The sequence below is a fragment of the Pelodiscus sinensis genome, chromosome 3 (genome assembly GCF_049634645.1).
Source record: "Pelodiscus sinensis isolate JC-2024 chromosome 3, ASM4963464v1, whole genome shotgun sequence".
In the NCBI taxonomy this organism is placed as follows: domain Eukaryota; kingdom Metazoa; phylum Chordata; order Testudines; family Trionychidae; genus Pelodiscus; species Pelodiscus sinensis.
Genome location: NC_134713.1, coordinates 132,357,806 through 132,379,426, shown reverse-complemented (window position 1 = coordinate 132,379,426; position 21,621 = coordinate 132,357,806). Strand labels below are relative to the sequence as shown.

General features: G+C 43.0%; 1 protein-coding gene across 7 annotated transcripts in view; it reads right to left on the bottom strand.

Moving 5' to 3' along the window:
* The window catches only part of CATSPERE (catsper channel auxiliary subunit epsilon), a 100,410-nt gene that overhangs the window by 65,314 nt on the left and 13,475 nt on the right, over nt 1-21,621 (bottom strand). For 3 of the 7 annotated variants that reach the window (XM_075924875.1, XM_075924874.1, XM_075924876.1), the window contains exons 3-4: nt 12,913-12,982; nt 6,902-6,987 (exon numbers count right to left, since the gene is read on the bottom strand). The exons of 2 other annotated variants lie outside the window; for them this stretch is intronic. In XM_075924875.1, the coding sequence (XP_075780990.1) occupies nt 6,902-6,987; nt 12,913-12,982 (156 nt within the window). Of the gene's footprint in view, nt 1-6,901; nt 6,988-12,912; nt 12,983-18,429; nt 18,504-21,621 lie in introns of those variants that run through there. 2 more of the 7 variants (XM_075924873.1, XM_075924880.1) reach the window with 2 other exon arrangements.

Below are 21,621 nucleotides of genomic sequence, written 5' to 3'. Positions count from 1 at the left end.
ATGACATACTGGTCAGAATCTTTTACAGATACCAGCCCCCCCACACAGCCAACATTAAAGCATTACCACAGAGGCACTTTAATGTTGCAGAGTGGGGCGGCTGTCCCACTCTGGCATGGAAGGGGTTAAAGCAGGCTGAAGGGAACCCGCACAGAGCCCTATCCAATGAGGAAAGGGATCTTAGAAGAAGCCAATCAGAGGGCGGCTTGCCAGGGCAACCCTGGTTATAAGGAACTGCTCAGCAGAACAGTGGGCAGTTGGGGCTTGACCAGGGAAGGTGCAGGTCTGGCTCCCAAGAGGAAGCACCTTAGCAAGAACAGTTCTGGGCAGGCTCAGAGGAGCGGGAGAGAGGCTCCAGCCTGCAGGCCTCGATACAGAGGTCAGGAGGGTGCAAGGCTCACAGGGGAAGGAGCCCAGGGAACAAGAGGCAGTTAAAGGAGAATGAAGGAAGGCAGAACAAAGCTGCCACCAGAGGATACCAGAATAGTGAGCTGGCTAGGGCCCCCCCCTTTCCTCCTTTACACTACACCTTGCCACCAAGGATGGTGGCTGATACAGACTACAGCTTGCCTTTGAGATGAGGGGCTAGATGCTGGCTGCAGTTGGCCACCGTGGATCATGCAAGACTGAGGACTGCTGATACCTCTGGAAGAGGGCGAGGGACTGTGTAGTGGCAGTGTCCTGAAGAGGAGGCAATGATACTGGGGGTAACGTGGGTCCAGAATAGAGCATGGAGAATGTACAGAGCGATGGTGGGAGAGACACCGGCCAGAAGGGGGTGTCTTGCTGAAGCTTGAGCTAATTCTCAGATTGACCAGCAGGAGGCGCTGTGGCAGTGAGTGTGCCCCTTTTGCACTCCCCTTCTTGGAGGCCCTGCAGATAGGGTCTCACAGAGCTGCTGGGGCAGCGACATTAAAGCTGGACCCTACCAGCAAAGCCACTGATTAGGAGAGGGGCAGTGATTTTTAAAACAGCATCCATCAGGACCCCTGGGATTTTAAATTGTTGCTGGAGCCCTGCAGCTCCTGGCTTCCGTTGCTACATCCCTGGGGCTCCCGGCTGCCACAGTATCAGCAGCCATGAAGGGCTGGCTGAGAGTCCGTTGCCAGTCCCACCCCTTCTGCCAAAGGCCTACCACTTCTGGGGTTAGGCCCAGACCCCCTCCCCATTAAGTACATTGGTGTTTGTCACACCAGTGAGTCCTCCCTTTTATTTTCACTCCTGCTCTCTCACCCACAAAAGTTTGTCCAACAAAAGATAATTACCTCACCCAACTTGTGTCTCTGCTATCCTGGGATCAACACAGCTACAACTACACCGTATAGCCCTGGATCTTTGACTTTTGTCCATTTTAAAAAAGATTTGCAAACAACCCCGCTTTCCAGGAATGTAAGCTCCCCTCCATGCCCCGTCCCCAGGGCAGGACTTGCCTTCACGAACACCACTACTACACCAATGAGAGAGAGTCTCCTATTGGCATAGTTCAAAGTTCTCTCATTGGCATGATGCATCCCATATGAGAAGTTAAGTTGGTATAACTATGTTGCTCAGGGGTGTGGATTTTTCATAACCCAACTGACCTAGCTATACCAATATAGGTTTAATGTAGTCCTAGCTCAGTGGTAATACTGCCTCTCAACAGTAAGCAAGTTTTAAAACCTGGGGATTTTGTGTCAGTCACAGGACTGATAGTCCCAGTACTGAGATGACTTCTTAGGAATATGCCTACTTTGGGGGCAGAGGTGTTCTTAACCTGGGTTAACTAGCCTGCATTCGCTAAACTGCGTTAAAATAGCAGTGAAGACACAGCAACTCTGCTTTTTACTCTGATTAGCACCTTGAGTTAAAAACTATAGAGGAGCCTGGGGTTAGCTGGTTAAGTTCAACCGAAGTCTAAAGTTGAGTTACTATTCTTCACTACTATTTTAACCTGAGGTGGCTAATATGGGTTAGCAAATTCATTTTTGGTATGTCTACACTACAGTGTTATTTCAAAATATCTTACTTTTAAATTGTTATTTCGAAATAATGCATCTACACAGAAAGGGTCTGTCTAAACTACATGGCTCCGTCGAGGGAGCCATGTAAAATAGTTTACTCGGCATAGTCAATGAAGCGGGGATTTAAATAATCCCCGCTTCATTAAAATAAAAATGGTCACCGCGCTGTGCCAACAATCAGCTGATCCGGGACAGCGCGGCAGTCTAGACGCGGCGCGGTCGACAAGAGAAGCCTTTGTCCACTGCTCTAGTTAGCTTCCCTTGTCGACCGCGCCACGTCTATACTGCCGCGCTGTGCCGGATCAGCTGATCGTCGGCACAGCACGGCGGCCATTTTTATTTTAATGAAGCGGGGATTATTTAAATCCCCGCTTCATTGACTATGCTGAGTAAACTATTTTACATGGCTCCCTCGACGGAGCCATGTGTCTAGGCGTACCAAAATGCATTTTGAAATAGCATTTTGCTATTTCGAAATAGCACGTCCACACTGAGTGGACTCTGAATCACCCCCTCCTCCCCCAGAAAGTCAGTTCTCAGGTTTCCCTGCTTGCTTGTCTACCTCGATGAGGGACAGCAAAGCATTTTGTCTCTGCATAATCTGGTTGCCCTCACTCGAGACACCACAGCACTCGGCAACATGGAGCGAGAGTTGCCCCTGGGCACTCTGGTGCTTCTCTTGGATGCATTGCTGCACGTTTGGCTGCACTTTTTGCAGGCTGCCATCCGGGAGGTCCATAGGGGGGCTGTCAGTATCCAGGAGGCCTTGCAGGAGAGCTTCCACCCTGAGGAGCAATAAGAGCCTCCTTGGTCTGCCCCACTGGGGTCTTGTGCCTCATTCCTCCCTCATGTCCTTCCACTTACCCCTCCCTAACCCCCCTTCCTGATGTCAAATAAAATACATGTATTTTCATGAACACAAACTCTCTTTATTTAACAAAACTGGTGGGGGGAATGAAACTCTGGTGAGACTGGAGAAAGGAGGTGGGAGAGGGGAGAAGAGAGGGTGGGAGAGGGGAGGGGGAAACCTGGGAGGAGGGAGCTGGAAGGGGGAAGCAAGGGGAAGAAGTGGGAGGGGAAGCTCAGGGCTCAGGGTTGGGGGTCTCGTCGGACCAACTTGATTGCTATGCAAACCTGCTCCTGGGTTCACATGTGGCCTTTGGTGGCCAGGCTGGCAGCTATCTTACCATAGAAGGCCGTGTTCCTCCATCTAGTGCAGCGATCATGGACATTGGGGACATCTCATAGAATCATAGAACTGGAAGAGACCTCAGAAGGTCATCAAGTCCAGCTCCCTGCTCTAGGCAGGACCAATTCCAACTAAATCAACCCAGCCAGGGCTTTGTCAAGCCGAGACTTAAACACCTCTAGGGATAGAGACTCCACTACTTCCCTAGGTAACCCATTCCAGTGCTTCACCACCCTCCTAGTGAAATAGTTTTTCCTAATATCCAACCTGGACCTCTCCCATCACAACTTGAAACCATTGCTCCTTGTTCTACCATCTGTCACTACTGAGAACAGCCTCTCTCCATCCTCTTTGGAACCTCCCTTCAGGAAGTTAAAGGCTGCTATCAAATCCCCCCTCATTCTTTGCTTCTGCAGACTAAACAGACCCGAGTCCCTCAGCCTCTCCTCATAAGTCATATGCTCCAGCCCCCTAATCATTTTGGCTGCCCTCCGCTGGACCCTCTCCAATGCGTCCACATCCTTTTTGTAGTGGGGGGTCCAGAACTGGACACAATACTCCAGTAGTGGCCTCACCAAAGCTGAATAAAGGGGAATAATGACATCTCTGGATCTGCTGGCAATGCTCCTCTTAATGCAACCTAATATGCCATTAGCCTTCTTGGCTACAAGGGCACACTGTTGACTCATATCCAGCTACTCATCCACTGTAACCCCCAGGTCCTTTTCTGCAGAACTACTACTTAACCGGTTGGTCCCCAGCTTGTAACTATGCTTGGGATTCTTCCGTCCCAAGTGCACGACTCTACACTTGTCCTTGTTGAACCTCATCAGATTTCTTGTGGCCCAATCCTCCAATTTGTCTAAGTCATTCTGGACCCTATCTCTGCCCTTAAGCATATCTACCTCTCCCCCCAGCTTAGTGTCATCTGCAAACTTGCTGAGGGTGCAATCCATCCCCTCATCCAGATCATTAATAAAGATATTGAACAAAACCAGTCCTAGAACCGAACCTTGGGGCACTCCACTAGAAACCGATCGCCATCCTGACATCGAGCCATTGATCACTACCTGCTGGGCCCGGCCTTCTAGCCATCTTTCTATCCATCTTACCGTCCATTTATCCAATCCACATTCCCTTAACTTGCTGGCAAGAATACTGTGGGAGACCGTATCAAAAGCCTTGCTAAAGTCAAGGTATATCACATCCACTGACTTCCCCATGTCCACCGAGCCAGTTATCTCATCATAGAAGCTAATCAGATTGGTCAGGCATGACTTGCCCTTTGTGAATCCATGCTGACTATTCCTAATCACTTTCCTCTCATCCAAGTGCCTCAAAATGGATTCCTTAAGGATCCCTTCCATGATTTTTCCAGGAACCGAGGTAAGACTGACCGGCCTATAGTTCCCTGGATCATCCTTCTTCCCTTTTTTGAAGATGGGCACTACATTTGCCTTTTTCCAATCATCCGGGATTTCTCCCGATCTCCACGACTTTTCAAAGGTAATAGCCAAAGGCTCCTCAATGACATTTGCCAACTCCCTCAGTACCCTCAGATGCACTAAGTCCGGACCATGGATTTATGTACGTTTAGCTTTTCTAAATAGTTCCTAACCTGTTCTTTACCCACCACGGGCTGTCCATCTTCATCCCATCTTGCGTCACTTAGCGCAGAAGTCCAGGAGCCGACCTTGTCCATGAATACAGAGGCAAAGAAAGCATTGAGTACTTCAGCTTTCCCCACATCATCTGTCACTGGGTTACCTCCTTCATCCATTAGGGGCCCCACACCCTCTCTGATCACCTTCTTCTTGTTAACATGCCTGTAGAAACCTTTCTTGTTATCCTTCACATCCTTAGCCAGTCACAATTCCATTTGTGCTTTCGCCTTCCTGATAACCCCCCGGCATTCTCGAGCTATACCTTTAAACTCCTCCCTGGTCATTTGTCCAAGTTTCCACTTTTTGTAAGCTTCCTTTTTGTGCTTAAGTTCACCAAGGATTTCCCCTGTAAGGCAATCCGGTCTCCTACCATGTTTGCCTCTCTTGCTACGCGTCGTGATGGTTTCTTTCTGTGCCTTCAATAAGGCTTCTTTAAAATACTGCCAGCTGTCCTGGACTCCTTTCCCCTTCATGTTAACATCACAGGGGATTCTGCCCATCAGATCTCTGAGGGAGTCAAAATCTGCTTTTTTGAAGTCCAAGGTGTGTATTTTACTACTCTCCTTTCTTCCTTTGGTCAGGATCCTGAAATCTACCATCTCATGATCACTGCTTCCCAGGTTGTCACCCACCTCCACTTCCCCTATTAGTTCCTCCCTGTTTGTGAGCAGAAGGTCAAGCTGTGCACGGCCCCTGGTTGGATCCTTCAGCAATTGTGTCAAGAAGTTATCCCCAACATTCTCCAAAAACTTCCTGGATTGCCTGTGTACTGCCATATAGGTTTCCCAACAGATGTCAGGGTGATTAAAGTCCCCCACGAGAACCAGGGCCTGCGATCTGGAAGCTTCGCTCAGTTGTCCGAAGAAAGCCTTATCTACCTCATCCACCTGATTCGGTGGCCTGTAGCAGACACCAACCACAACATCACTGCTGTTGTTTGCTCCTTTAAACTTAACCCATAGACTTTCAACAGGTTTTTCTCCCTCTTTATACTGGAGTTCAGAGCAATCGTAGTGCTCTCTTACATATAGTGCAACTCCTCCTCCTTTTCTCCCCTGCCTGTTGTTCCTGAATCTCCCCCAAACCTGAATAAGGTCCGTGATCTCTGCCCTGGACCAGGAAGGCACCCACCTTCTCCGGGCCCTGGCAGGCTCCTGGGAGTTGGCAGACTGCTCTTGGGGAGCGGTGAAGGGCTGGCTCATGTATTGGGGCCACTGGGTTGGGGCAGTGACTGCTGGCTCTGGGCTGGCAGGCTTGGAGCTGGCACAGTCACTGTGGCCAGAGACTATGCCTTTAAGGGCTCCAGGGAGGGGGGAGGGAGAGGAGTGTTCTTGGTTGAGGCCGGAGTGGCCACCAGGGCACCCTGGGAAGGCTGGAGGCCCCCTATTTCGAAATAAGTGTCCTCACAGCACTTATTTTGAAATAGCTATTTTGAATTTGGTGTTATTCCTTGTAGAATGAGGTTTACCAAATTCAAAATAAGCCCTCCGCTATTTAGAATTTATTTCGAAAGAGTGGTTTGGCTGTGTAGACACTAGGAAAGTTATTTCGAAATAAGGGCTGTTATTTCGAAATAACTTTGCTGTGTAGATATACCCTTTAAGAATAAGCCTTTTTTTGAGAAAAGAAAAGCCATATTGGGTCAGACCAAAGGTCAATCTAGCCCCGTATCCTCTTCTCTGACAGTGGCCACTGCCAGGTGCCCTAGAGGAAATGAACAGAACAGGCAATCATCACATGATCCATACCTGTCATCCATTCCCAGCTTCTGACAATCCTGAAACAGATTTACTGGAACACGTCAGCCTGCTTGAAATACTTAAATAATGCAAAGCCTGAATTAACTACCACTTTTTTTTTTTTTTTTAAACAGAAAGCCCTTATCTGGCCCATACTTTTTAACTTAACTGAGCAATATAAACTGTTATTGGCCATTTGTTATTTGCCATCAAATCACTAGATAAATCACAAAAGATAGCCAAATACAATTAAATTATACATCTTCAAATATATACACATGATTGAAGGTCTGAAATGAAATTACGTACCTGCGCTCTGGACTTTTCAACACATACCACAAAAAGCAATTCAAATGTTCAGAGATAAACAAAAAGCGTTCTTTATCCTCTCTTGTCTAAATCAGGAGAAAAATATGCTCCATATTTGTATATCATCTACCTGACACCATCTTTAAGCTTTGATCACACTAACATTTATATATGTATGTATCTTTACGTACACAAATAGTCCTACTGAATTAAGTGAAATTAATCAGGTGTGTGTTCAGAGGAGTAGGGCCCTAAAGGCCACAGGTGAAATCCTAACCAAATTGAAGTCAATGGCAATACTGATAAATATATATAAACACTTTCGTATTTCATGTTTGCTAATGTATTGTTTGTTACAACTTAATGCAAAATCAATGAAAGAAAAATGCAGGGACAGTTCAGTCACTACAGTGTCTTATCTATTCCCTTTTTATTTCCTCTTACAACTCTCTTCTTAGGACTAAACAATAAAAAATGAACCAGATTTGATGGCATCGAAGGAGCATGAATAGTATCTCCAATTCACCGAAGGTATAAAAACAGTAGAACTGCTCTACTTGGGAGTCATCCCAGACATTTTTTCACCAAACCAAACTGAGGGGATCCTGATGGGGGGAGTGGAGGGGGGAAACCTGCCTTGTGCATTGATGAACTCCCACTGAAATGGAGAGCTACTGTTATTTTCTATAGGGTCTTTATTCTTTTTTGCTTTATCTGTTAAGTAAAAGAGCAATGCTTAGAGTCCTGTGCAAAATGTCTGTGTGTTACATACTTCACAACTACTCATTGTCTCATGAGATAATTAAACTATAACGGAAAATAGTCTCACACCTTCACTGGGATTCTGGGAGAGGGTGTGTTTAGTAGGGTATTTTGAAGATTAGCACGGACTTCTGGGGCGTAAGGGATAGCAGATTGAGTGTTAAGTGTCCAAGAAATGAGCCAGAGAGATTAATAGAGAAGATAGTGCAGCAGTTTGCTGAAACTCACAGGAGGTTAGAAAAGGTGGCTAACCAAAGGACTAGATTCTGCTCACAGCACTATGGTGTTTGGCCAGATCTCTGGCACCCTCTAAAGAACATTTCATTGGTAGAGATATATTTCAGTTAATCTGATTAACTGTCAAAAGTCCATATGCATTCTCGCGCCTGTATGTATGGACTTGATGTGGGGGGAGGTCCTACAAATGAGTGATCTAAGATTACCATATTGGGGAGACTTGCTAATCATTGATCATATGCCTCTTTTGGATCTTATAAAATATTTCCTGGATGACATTCCAATTATTTACTGGACTTTCTGTAAATTCTGCATCTTCCAAATGGTTGCTCGTATGCATTCACCATAAATGTGTGAGCTTGGGACTTTCTAAAATAGCATAGTCATAGATTCCAAAGTCAGAAGGGACCACTGTGACTAGTTAGTCTGAATTCCTGTATGACACAGACCATAAAACTTCCCCAAAACAAATTACTAGAGCATATATTTTAGAAAAACATCCTATCAAGATTTAAAAATTGACAATGTTTGATAATCTACAGCAACCCTTGGTAAATTGTTCCTATGTTTGTTTGCTCTCACCATTTAAAGCTAGACAAACAAGGCATAACTTTTACTTCCAGCCATTTTATACCTTTCTTTGTTAGATTGAAGGGCCTATTATCAAATATTTGTCACTTATGTGGTAGGGGGTAGACTAATCTATTCCCCTAACCTTCTCTTTCTAAGATAAATAATTTAGAGTCAAAGAGCTCATCACCATAATCATTCTCCTGGCTCCTATCTGACTTCTTTCCAATTTATCAGCATTCTTCTTGAATTGTGGATTCCAGAACTGGACACAATATTCCAGCAGCTGTTGTACCAATGCCAAATAGAAAGGTAAAATAACTTTCCTGTTTATGGATTAAGGAACACATTAGCCCTTTCAGCCAGTGTTGCACTGAGTCCTCATGTTCAGCTAATTATGCACCACACCCTTCAAATCTTTTTCAAAGCTCCTGCTTCTCAAGACAGTCCCATATCCTGTAAATATGGTCTACATTCTTTGTTCCTAGAGGTAGCCTTATACATTTAGCCATATTAACACACATATTGTTTGTTTATATCCAGTCTATTGGGGTTACTAGTGCAATTTGCATATATCCTTGTGCCAGCCTACCTGAAAGTATATAGAGATGGTAGCCTCAATTACCACTTACTGCCTTCTGAGGGCATAGGCAGTAAGCAGGAACTCAGCAGTACTGTATACTGTATGTTGCAAACTTCCTTAATCCCTGAACACGAATTTCTCTGTTTGTGCAGGGCAAATTTACTGACTTCAGTTCATCTTCCTTCACTAAGAGCACATAGTGCCTGTTCTGCCTCAGATAAAATGAATACTAAACAGTGTCAAATCCCAGGAACTTCATGGCAAGCTTAATCAAAATTCTTTGGCAAGATCTCTGCAATCTGTGGCACTCCAACACAACAAACTGGAGATTCTATGACTGATATGCATAAATTTAGAATGGAGGCTTCTACTGAACTAAATATGCAAATGAATAATGCATTCACTGTAGTATCACATTATTTAATATGACATTTGAATCAATGCACACTGCTCCTCATTTGTTAGCTCTCGTTGTACTGCAAGATTTAATAAAAATACTTGGGCATATTATAAAAATTGTTGAGGAAGATGAAGGTTTTGGCTGTTCAGTAGGAGACAGCTGGATTTTGACACCAGAGAAGATCCACGAGGCAATTCAGGTGTTTGACACAAGCACATTACTGGATGTTAAAATTGGAAGCAAAACAAGTAAGAATATAAGAATGGCCATAATAGGTCAGATCAGTAGTCCATCTAGCTCAGAATCCCGTCTTCTGCCAGTGCCAGGTGTCTTAGAGAATTAACAGAACAGGGCAATTATTGAGTGATTTATCTCTTGTCATCCAGTCCCAGCTTCTGGCGGTTGGTGTTCTAGAGACACCCATAGCATTGGGTTGCATCCCTAACCGTCTTGGCTAATAGCCATTGATTGACCTACTCTCTATGAATGTATCTACTTTTTTAAACCCAGTTGTCCTTTTGGCCTTCACCACATCCCCTGACAAGTTCCACAGGTTGACTCCATGTTGTGTGAAGAAGTACTCCCTTATGTTTGGTTTGCCTATTAATTTCACTGGGTGACCCCTAGTCCTTGTATTATGTGATGGGGTAAATAACACTTCCTTATTTATTTTCTCCACATCATTTATGATTGTATTGACTTCTATCATATCCCACCCTTATTAAAATAGGTAATGATAAGGACAGTGCTGATAATGAAATCTGCATTATTGGCATTATGGATAAGGCTTACTTGCTGATCAGGTGACAGTCAGCATTCAATCCCATACATGGAAGTGGAACCTCAAGTCAAAGTTCAACATAAACACAAACCAAAAGAATCTTTAGTTTTGCTGGGCTTAGTTCTTAGCCTCCTTCCTTTCAGGAGGACTCCACTTGCAGCATCTTATCTTAACACCTACTTACAGGCAGCACTGTCCTTAGTGGGGTGCAGAGCCTGCGACAACCCCTTCTGTCACAGGCCCCACCGCTTTCTGCCTCTGCTTCAATCCCACCCTCATTCTACACCTTCTCCTAAAACCTGCTCCTGTCCTGCCCCTGCTCCACCCCTACTGAATCCTTTTCTCTAAGCCTCCCCACCCTATGCAGCACAGTGGGGAGGGGGGTTTACCAGGGAGTCTGGCACCAGCAGCAGAAGTCAGGCCCTCCTCCACTCACTGCAGTGGCAGGAATCAGAGCATCCCGGCCCTGGCCAGCTGAGCTTTCCTGAGTCTAGCTCCCAGTGGCATCACTCGGCAGAACAGAGTGGGCTGGGGCCAGGGCACTCCACTTCTCGCTGCCATGGTGAAGCAGAGTGACTCAGATAGGTGATGGTGGAGCAGAGCACGTTGCTCCACTTCCCATGGCTCCTGCTGCCACTGGTGAAAGTGAGGGCAAGCCCAGCCCCTTCTGCCAGTGCTAGGCCCCCTGGTAATCCCTGCAGGGTCCCCCAAAGCACAGGGCCCAGAGCAGCTGCCTGGCATCATCCAATGGATGGAGTGGCTCTGCGTCCAGGTTCATGGTAACAAAACAAAATAATAGCCAGTGATGGGCTAATCTCCCAGTACGGTCCTAGCAGGCCACAATTTTTAATCAACTCCTGATTCTACCCAGGTTTCTCACCCTACAAGGCCAGTCTGTTCTCCTTCCAAGTTCATTCACAAATAAGCTCTCTCCCCTATTCAACTGCTCCCACCCTGTTCTGTTCCAAGGCCCGACATCTCTGCAGGACAAGCGATGGGGGGGGGGGGGGGGGGAGCCCACATCAGCCTATTAACCCCAGCCAGTGCAGTGTTTGTATACTCCATTGTCACACCCCTCACTATAATTAATGGGGGGTGATCAGACATCTGAGCTATTGATTCAGTCTGTTTGCAAACTCAGAAACACATCACTGCTTTGGGTACACTCAGCTGATATTTGGAAGGCTTCTTTCACAACCACTAAGGTAGAGAGATTAGATTCTGGAGTACTGTCATGAAGATGATCACAGAAATGTGGGACTGGAAAGGGCCTTGGTAAGTCATTTAGTCTAGTCCCCTGAATTAAGTCAGGACTAAGTGTTATCAATTCTAGACCATCCCTGACAGGTGTTTGCCTAATCCAGGGATGGGCAATTAGTGGTCTTCGGGCCATGTGTGGTTTGTCAGGTTTCGCCCCTGGCAGGCTGCTGGTTCTATATTTACCTGCACATCTGCAAGTACAGGCATTTGCAGTTCCCGTTAGCCATGGATCACCATTCCCAGCCCATGGAAGCTGCAGGAAGTGGTGTCCCAGTCTGTGCTGCTTCCCACAGCCAACAGGAGCTGCACGCTACTGTACCTGTGGGAACACAGATAAATATAGCACCAGCAGCACCCCTGGTCTAACCTGTTAATATAAACCTCCAACAATGGAGATTCTATAACCTCCCTGTGGAGGGGTGGGGAGTCTACACTGGACCATATTTCTGGAATAACAACTGTTATTCTGGAAAAACAATACTAGCATACATACTGCAGTTGCATTATTTTGAAAGAAAATCAAAATAATGGACAGCTTTTTGCAATGCTGGTAAACTTCATTTCACGAGGAATAAGGCCTCTTCCAAAAAAAGCGTGTGTGTAGACGCTCCACTGCTGCTATGGTTGAAACAGGGCCACTCTAAAGTTATTCCTCCCCATTGCCTCCTGGGGCTTTAAATCAAGATAGCGCATCCATATTAGGAGAGCCTGCCTCGGATTAATTTTGAGGCTTTCCTATAATGTAGACGCTCTATTTCAAAATAAGCTTTTCCGGAAGATATCTTCTGGAATAGCTTATTCCGAAAGAAACTTGCAGTGTAGATGTACCCTAGGTGATTTGTTTCAGTGTTTAATTACTCATATCATTAGGAAGTTTCTCCTAATGTCTAACCTAAATCTTCTTTACTGCAATTTCAGCCTATTACCTCCTATCCTCACTGGAGAACAATTTATCACCCTCCTCTTTAGAACAACCTTTTATATACTTGAAGATAGTTATTGTGTCTACCCCCAGTCTTTTCTTTTCTAGACTAAACAAACCCTTTTTCCTCCCAATCTTTCTCAAGAGATCATGTTTCCTAGGCCTTTAACTATTTTTGTTGCTCTCATCTGGACTTTCTCCAATTTGTCTACATCTTTCCTGGAATGTGGTATTCAGTACTGGACACAGTACTCCTGTTGAGGCCTGATCAGTGCTGACTAGAACGGAAGAATTACTTGTAGTGTATTGTTTACAACACTCTTGTTATGTCCCAGGATCATTAACTTTTTTTTGCAACAGTATTACGCTGATTACTATTATTTAATTTGTGAACCACTACGGCGGACTCTGTGGCAAAAACTGCAAAATTATTAAGAACACAGAGATGTTATCACAGTGCACCTTGAATTTCTTACAGTTACGTTTGACATCTTACCTCATTTAGAACTAGTGGTTTAATCCTGTGACTACCAGGAACTGGACAATTCAGTGTTGTTGTAGGTGAACTACAATAATTAAAAAATAAACAGCAAGGTATTTAATATGAATGAATGCAAGGAATATGCACTGCTGACTGGTTCACTCATTCTTAACTTTGACCTAAGACCTAATTTCTCTCAAATTTACATCTTTCCTCCTGAGTGAACCCTACATCTTCCTTATTCCCCCACAATTTTTTAAATGTACTATCATTAGATTGCCTATTATTGTGTCAATGGACTCAGGAGCCTCGCATCTTAGACCTAGTCTTTACGCAGTTTTTGTATCCATGTAACCATTTCAGGTAGGGATGATATTTTTATATCATAATAGTTAAATGAGTACAACCCTCAGTGTAAACCCAGTTATGCTAATGTATAGGTGCCCTGTACATTTATGAAACAAAAGCTTGGCCTAAATCTAAAATTAGGTTTGACCTAGCTACTTTGCTCACAGCTACAAAAAAGTCATGCCCAGTGCAACATAAGTCAAACTATGCCCCATGTAGATACCAATTGATTGATGGAAGAATTCTTCTGTTAACGTAACTACTGCCTCTTGGAGAGGTGGATATACAATAGTGAACAAAAAACCCTTCTGTCACTATAGTAAGTGTCTATGCTATTGCTGTAGCTGTACCACTGTAGTGTCAACATGACAAACTGCACATCACAATATAAAGCACCTTTATGCCAATATAACTGCATCCATACTATGGGTTTGTAACGCTTCAACTATAAATATATTAGTTTGAAACTAATAACGTTTTCTGAAAACTATATGAAGACAAGCTCATAGAATGTCCTACACTCTTGTAAAATATACTGTTTTTACTTTTAAAAGAACTGCCTACCTATTTTATATTTCAACATCTGTGTAAGAGACATTGTGATACAAGAGCTCTTTCAGATGCTGTATTCTGTATGCAGAACACAGCATTAAGAATATAGCCCTTCCACTACTAGACGAAGTGAAGGAAATAACACAGTTAAATTATCTAAATTAAGTAAAAATTTGAGTGGTGAAAGTGCATCCTGATATCAAGAGGCATATAGATGTATTCAGAAAATAACACTTGTTTATAGTTCTAAGAATTTAAGCAATTAGGGCCAGGAATAATAAAATGGCAGTGCAGATAATAATACCCAGAAAAACTAAAATAGCATTATTGGAGTAATTCAGCTTATACTAAACAGACAGGATGAGGTTAGATAAAAAAATCACTCCAAAATCTGAAGGGACATGTCAGTCAAGTCAGGCACAGATTTTCAACCAGGTATAGCTCTGATTGACAGATAGGAAAAAATACAGCCACCAAACCTAAGAATGGAGCAATCAGAGAGGATTTAGAGAGGACTGGAGGAGAGGAACAATGACTGAGGAAATAACCAAAGTAGGGGGGAAAAATCATATAAGGTTTGGTGGCGTTGGTTTGTATCAGTGTGTGGAAGGAGGAGATTGTCAACAGAAGAATGGAAAAAGAAAAAGGAAGAGAAGCAGGAAGAGAGAAAAATCACTGAATGGGGAAAAAGAGGACTAGATTGTTTTGATGGATCAAGAAATCAATGCAAGCACCAGCAGCAGTATTAAAGATGAGGAGGCAGAGACCCAGGAGCAGCAGCCAGAGCAGAACATGAGCAACAGCTTGGCATAGAGACAGAACAGAAGCACCTTTTTGACAGATCAAGGGAAAAGAAGACTGCAGAAAGTAAGCATGATAATTTTGGTATAAGGAGGAGATAGGACATATAAGTGTGTTTGAGATAATAAAGCTGGATTTATATATGTATGTTTGTCACTAAACAAAAGCTTAGTATTGTAATTAGAATTGCTGTCAACATCCTATATGTGATTGATCACTATATGTACAATGTAACTACCTGAGGCCATTTCCAACTGTATGACATTGTAGTATTCAGTATTTTAATGTACACATTTGTGGTAATAGGATTTATGTTGCTTGATATTTGCTTTTGTTCTTTGAAAATATTTATTGTATTAGGGAATATTAGTATGTTAAATATTTTTGTTTTGGAAGATTACTGCCCAAGTATAAATCATTTTTTTAGATGAGAAATCTGAGGAATCTTCCCAAATAAAGGTGTCATTAGAACAGGTTTTGGAGCAAATTGATAAATTTAATAATAACAAATCACCAGGACCAGATGGCATTCACCCAAGAGTTTAGAAAGAACTCAAATGTGAAATTGCAGGACTATTAACTGTGGTATGTAACCTATCCTTTAAATGAGCTTCTGTACCTAAAGACAGGAAGATAGCTAATGTGACGCCAATATTTTAAAAAGGGCTCTAGAGGTGATTGTGACAATTACAGACCAGTAAGTCTAATGTCAGTACCGGGCAAATTAGTTGAAATTATAGTAAAGAATAAAATTGTCAGAGACATAGATTAATATAATTTATTGGGGAAAAGTCAACATGGTTTCTGTTAAGGGAAAACATGCCTTACTAGAGATCTTTGACAGAGTCAACAAACATATGGACAAGAGTGAAGTATAGTAGGGTATGTCTACACTACCCTCCTAGTTCGAACTAGGAGGGTAATGTATGCATACCGCACTTGCTAATGAAGCTCGGGATTTGAATTTCCCGGGCTTCATTAGCATAAGTGGGGAGCCGCCATTTTTAAATCCCCGCTGCTTCGAACCCCGTGTAGCGCGGCTACACGGGGCTCGAACTAGGTAGTTCGGACTAGGGTGCCTATTCCGAACTACCGGTACACCTCGTTTCACGAGGAGTACCGGTAGTTCGGAATAGGACCCTAGTCCGAACTACCTAGTTCGAGCCCCGTGTAGCCGTGCTACACGGGGTTCGAAGCAGCGGGGATTTAAAAATGGCGGCTCCCCGCTTATGCTAATGAAGCCCGGGAAATTCAAATCCCGGGCTTCATTAGCAAGTGCGGTATGCATACATTACCCCGCTAGTTCGAACTAGCGGGGTAGTGTAGACATACCCGTACATAGTTAGATTTCCAGAAAGCCTTTGACAAGGTCCCTCACGAAAGGCTCTTAAGTAAAGTTAGATATCATGGGATAAGAGGAAAGGTCCTCTCATGGACTGATAATTGGTTAAAAGACAGGAAACAAATGGTAGGAATAAATGGTAAGTTTTCAGAATGGAGAGAGGTAACTAGTAGTATCCCGCAAGGATCCATTTTGGGACCAATCCTATTGAATCTATTAATAAATGATCTGGGGAAAGGAATAAACTGTGAGGTAGCAAAATTTGCAGATGATACTCAACTGCTCAAGCAGATTGTGAAGAGTTTCAAAAAAGATCTTACCCAAACAAAGTGATTGGGCAAAAAAATGGCAAATGAAATGTAATTTGATAAATGTAAAGTAATACACATTGGAAAAAATAATCCCAACTATATATACAATGTGATGGGGTTCTCACAGGCTGGGAATGGATGACAGGAGAGGGATTGCTTAATGATTCCCTGTTCAGTTCACTTCCTCTGGGGCATCTGGCATTAGTCATTGTCAGAAGACAGGATACTGGGTTAGATGAACCTTTGGTCTGACCCAGTATGGCCATTCTTATGTTTTTATGTTCTAAATCCTTAAGGTGGAAGGCTACATCCATATCCTCCCAAGGATAAATAGGCTTAGCCTGTTCTAGAGTCTCATGAAGGTCATAGGAGAGCCCCTATAAATCCTAGCAATTTCTCTAGGGCAGGCCATCTCTTTTCATCTTCCAAAACAAACAATGGAGTTACTGAAATAGGCAAACCATTTCAGAGGGTGCCTTTGTTCTGGAATTTGGGGTAACATCTATGCTCTTCATCTGGATTTTAATTTGCAATCTAATGAGAATACTTTCACATTAACACACAGGTGTGTATGCCCGCATGTGCAATCATTCAAATATGCTTACAACCAGATATCAAATATTTAAATACATTGAAATAACCTTACCAATACCATAATTTGAAAAGCATAACACATACAGTGAGACAGACAAATTAAAACTGGAGTGGAAACCACAACTTTTTACCTGACTTTTGCTTATCAAAACTTTCAGCCACAATGCTGCATTTGTATAACCTTTATGTACTCCCCCTATATTATAGATGGTTTTGGATAAAAGTTGTAACACAACCCTCTGTTAATCTGAAATCTTTATAAAGGTGGTACCATACTCTAGCTAACCATTCATTTGGGGGCAGAGATGCTTTTAAAAAAATGGATTTGGGGTTTCTTACTCCTAGTGTAGCCGAGTGTAATCTGGAACTCACAAATCCCATTAGGGTATCTGGTCATTAAATAATCAAATAAGAATAGCTAGACAAAAAAGATTTTGTGTCTTGTCAGTCCCACTCACAACTGATGTGTACTATTATTTATCTAGAACAGTGGTCCCCAACGCGGTGCCCGCGGGCATCATGGCGCCCGCCGGGGCATTTGTGGGCGCCCGCCGACAACCTGGGCCAGCCCCGTCCGCGGAGCCGGCCCCAGGCGCACTACACGCACTGGCGCCGGGTGCGCAGCGCTCGGGCGGCTCCAGCCCTGGGGCACATGCGGGCTTGAGCGGCGCCGGTTCCAGCCCCAGGCGTGCGGCTCGGGCGGCAGCACCGGCCCCGGGCACAAGGCGCTCGGGCGGCCCCAGCCCCGGCCCTAGGGCACATGCCGGCGCCGGGTGCAAGGGCATCCCAGTCCCCTGGCGTGCTTCCGGACGCGCGGCCCTGCCCCCGGGCGCCCAACGTGTGAGTGGCCCCGCTCCCGTGCGTCCGGGAGCCTCTAAAGGTTGGGGACCACTGATCTAGAATCCTTTGAGCAGCCTAATGCCTATAATAGGGTCATCTTGAAACCCTAGTTGCTCCAAATATAAGGAATCAGACATGCTCCCATTTAAAAATATCACAAATAGGAACTACAATTCAGCACTTACTATAGTGATAGCTACCAGATAAATGTAGTGGACCAAATAAACTCCCAATAACATAAAATATTATGAAATTCTTAATTTAGATGCACATTTTAGAACATTGATCAAGTTTTTGGCTCAAGGTTTCTTCATATGTACAGTACGTAGGCAAGGTAGTTTACGGAAAACAGTATACTTAGAACTACTTTATATTGTATGTACCAGTACGTTGTCTCATTACACAGATAAATATTTAAGTTACAATATAAATTGTATAGAAACCTCAGTATCAGAATCTATCTCCTCTGCAAATCTGCAACCCACAGCTCTCATTCTGAAACAAAGTATCTGTACTTCAAAATCCTCAAGAGAAATAAAAACAATATTTTGTTTTCCAACAGGCTTCCAAATTAATCATGTGCTAACCTAAACATAAGCCCATCATATTTGTATATGTATACAAACATGACCTCCTCAAAATTTGGGTTACATTTTCATAAGAATTCAAACTTGACCTAACTTTGATCTCAATGAAGTCAATGTGAGTTACCATTGTGCTATTATTCACTTTTGCAAGTCTTACCTTTTATTTGAAATAGTACATAATGAAGAAATTTCCCATTCCACAAATAAAGATCCTTCATACTCTAAATATATCTAAACAAAGAGTAGAAACTTATTCTAGCATATACAAATATATAAACTGTTGCTTTATATCTGACAATAGAGACAGTTTAAAACCATAATATCCTTTTACTAATTTTTAAATTATTGCACAAAAATGATGACACTTTTTAAATATTAAATATGCCTGGGGACAACTTCAAATGTTAAATAGTAATGACTATGGTATTAAGCATAAACATCTTCCAGTGTAGTCAAAAGAAGTTTTGTCATCAATTTCAGTGGAAAAAACGCGGACGGAATTATGTAAAGCACACAGCAAACATACAATGGTATACCTTACATAAAACTAGCAAATAAGGTTTTGAAATAGAATTATCATTTAAAAGCCCCTATTAGCAGGACAGGAAATCTTGCTGAAAAGTGCAATCTTTGTGACACCAGCAGTAAGTACTGCCAGTGAGCATAAACTAGTTTTCATCTTGCTCTTCCTCCCATAGGTTCATTACATCCATAAGGATTTATTTTTTCCTCCATGGGAATAGTTCGCCACTGCCAAGGCCATCATTATGCAACAAAAGCATATTCAAAATTGCTTTTGAGCTATTTAGATGGTGTTCTGCAGTGAGTCAGAGCAACTTTTCAATAGACAATGCAATCCTCCCCTCAGTGCATAATTTAACTTCAGTGAACTCCCATGCCTGGTCCATAGAAACAAAAGACTACTGACAGTTTAATAAAATCTGATTTTCCCTCCTCACAGTGCAGAGAATTACTAATCCTTCCAGCTTTATTTGCTTTATAAACAGTAGATATATTCACTGGTATGTGCACAAGTGTGTTCACAATCACTGATGATAGCAACAGTAGGAAATGTTTTCAATGAAATTGTTCTCAATTACTGAAGCTGACTACAAATGATTTTGAGAACTGTCTGCACCATTTATTCATGTACTGTGATACTGAACTAGTGCAAGCTGTGGAAAACGTATTGCTAACATGTTGTTAACGGTTCTAAATCCTGCTGGAAAGGGATAACAAGTGGAGTTCCTCAAGGGTCTGTTTTGGGACCCGTACTGTTCAATATCTTCATCAATGATGTAGATATTGGGATAGAGAGTACGCTTATTAAGTTTGCAGATGATACCAAACTGGGTGGGGTTGCAACTTCTTTGGAGGATAGGGACATAATTCAAAATGACCTTAGCAAGTTAGAGAAATGGTCAGAGGTAAACAGGATGAGGTTTAATAAGGAGAAATGCAAAGTGCTCCACTTAGGAAGGAACAATCAGTTCCATACATACAAGATGGGAAGCGACTGTCTAGGAAGGAGCATGGCGGAAAGGGATCTAGGGGTCATAGTGGACCACAAGTTGAATATGAGCCAACAGTGTGATGCTGTTGCAAAAAAAGCAAATATGATTCTAGGTTGTATCAACAGGTGTGTTGTAAGCAAAACTCGTGAAGTTATTCTGCCGCTCTACTCTGCACTAGTTAGGCCTCAGCTGGAGTACTGTGTCCAGTTCTGGGCGCCACATTTCAAGAAAGATGTGGAGAAATTGGAAAGGGTACAGAGAAGAGCGACAAGAATGATTAAAGGTTTAGAGAACATGACCTATGAAGCCAGGCTTCATGAACTGGGCTTGTTTAGTTTGGAAAAAAGAAGATTAAGGGGGGACATGATAGCGGTTTTCAAATATCTAAAAGGGTGTCACAAGGAGGAAGGAGAAAATTTGTTCCTCTTGGTTTCTGAGGACAGGACAAGGAGTAATGGGCTTAAAGTGCAGCAGGGGAGGTTTAGATTGGACATTAGGAAAAAATTCCTAACTGTTAGGGTGGTCAAATATTGGAATAAATTGCCAAGGGAGGTGGTGGAATCTCCCTCTCTGGAGATATTTAAGAACAGGTTAGATAGACATCTGTCAGGGATGGTGTAGACGGAGCTTGATCCTGCCTTGAGGGCGGGGGGCTGGACTCGATGACCTCTCGAGGTCCCTTCCAGTCCTATTATTCTATGATTCTATGATTCTATGAATGCAACATCAGAAAAACATTACATCTGCACTCCCCCTACCCCTCCTGCCAGGCTTCCTGGCTCCTCGTGAAGCCTAGCAGAGCTGCATGCTAACTTCTAGACCCCGCAGCCCAGATGAGCCACATGCCAGCTCCCACCTCCTTCTTCTCCCTTGTGGCCCAGCTGAGCTGTGCACAGGACTTCCCAGCTCTTGTCCCTCCTTCCGCAGCTCAGTTGGGCTGCATGTTGCGCCCCCTGGCCCTGCATTGGGTGCCTGGTCCCCTACCCCTCTGCAACACACTGGGACTCTCTGATCCTGGAACATCCATTGTGGACCATGGATGTTGCTGGATCAGAGAATTCCGGGTTTTTGTATAGAGGTACAGCCTGTGTTTGCATGAAGAGCTTGAGTGTGTCCAAATTAAATTTGAAATTCCTATTACTGTTTTGGCTTTACATCACCCACCAATAATTTTGTAAAATCTGAAATGACAATAAAACCTACACTAACAGTTTTAACATACACTTACTATGCAACAGATTGTCATTGTTTTTTAGTGTAAAAATGAAAATAAATAATAAAATGAGCAAGGACAAATGGGAATCTCTGAATAGTTTTGTTTTAGAGCTTTGTCTAGACTCTAAACTACAAAAAGTGTGTGTTCTTGACAGTGGATATCAGAAAATGTATTTTTTGAACTTTTGTAAAGATATAGCATATTTTATAGTCATGTTATTGAATGGTTTATTTATAAACTCAAGTGAGAAAATGTAAGGGAATAAAGCCAGTGGTTAGGTGAGTGTGCTCTTTATAACCTTGTAAAGATCCAATACTTATTTAGTGGATAATTGATTAGGAATCTTTAAGCAGATGTATAAACAATATACATATAGGATTTGTAGGCCTGCATACTCAAATGTAGTTTTTATAACCTCTGTATAATCTTTTAAAGATTGACAAGTGCAAACAAAGGTTCCCAATAAAGAATATTAAGATCTGAACATCTTATTAAGTTTTTTGGGGAGTCTGGGGAAAAGAAAAGTGCCTGAAAAGTGGTACAATAGTTATAGTATGGCTAAAAAGGGGAACAATGTATTATGTAAATTACTGTGTAATTCAGAATATTATGTACAGTG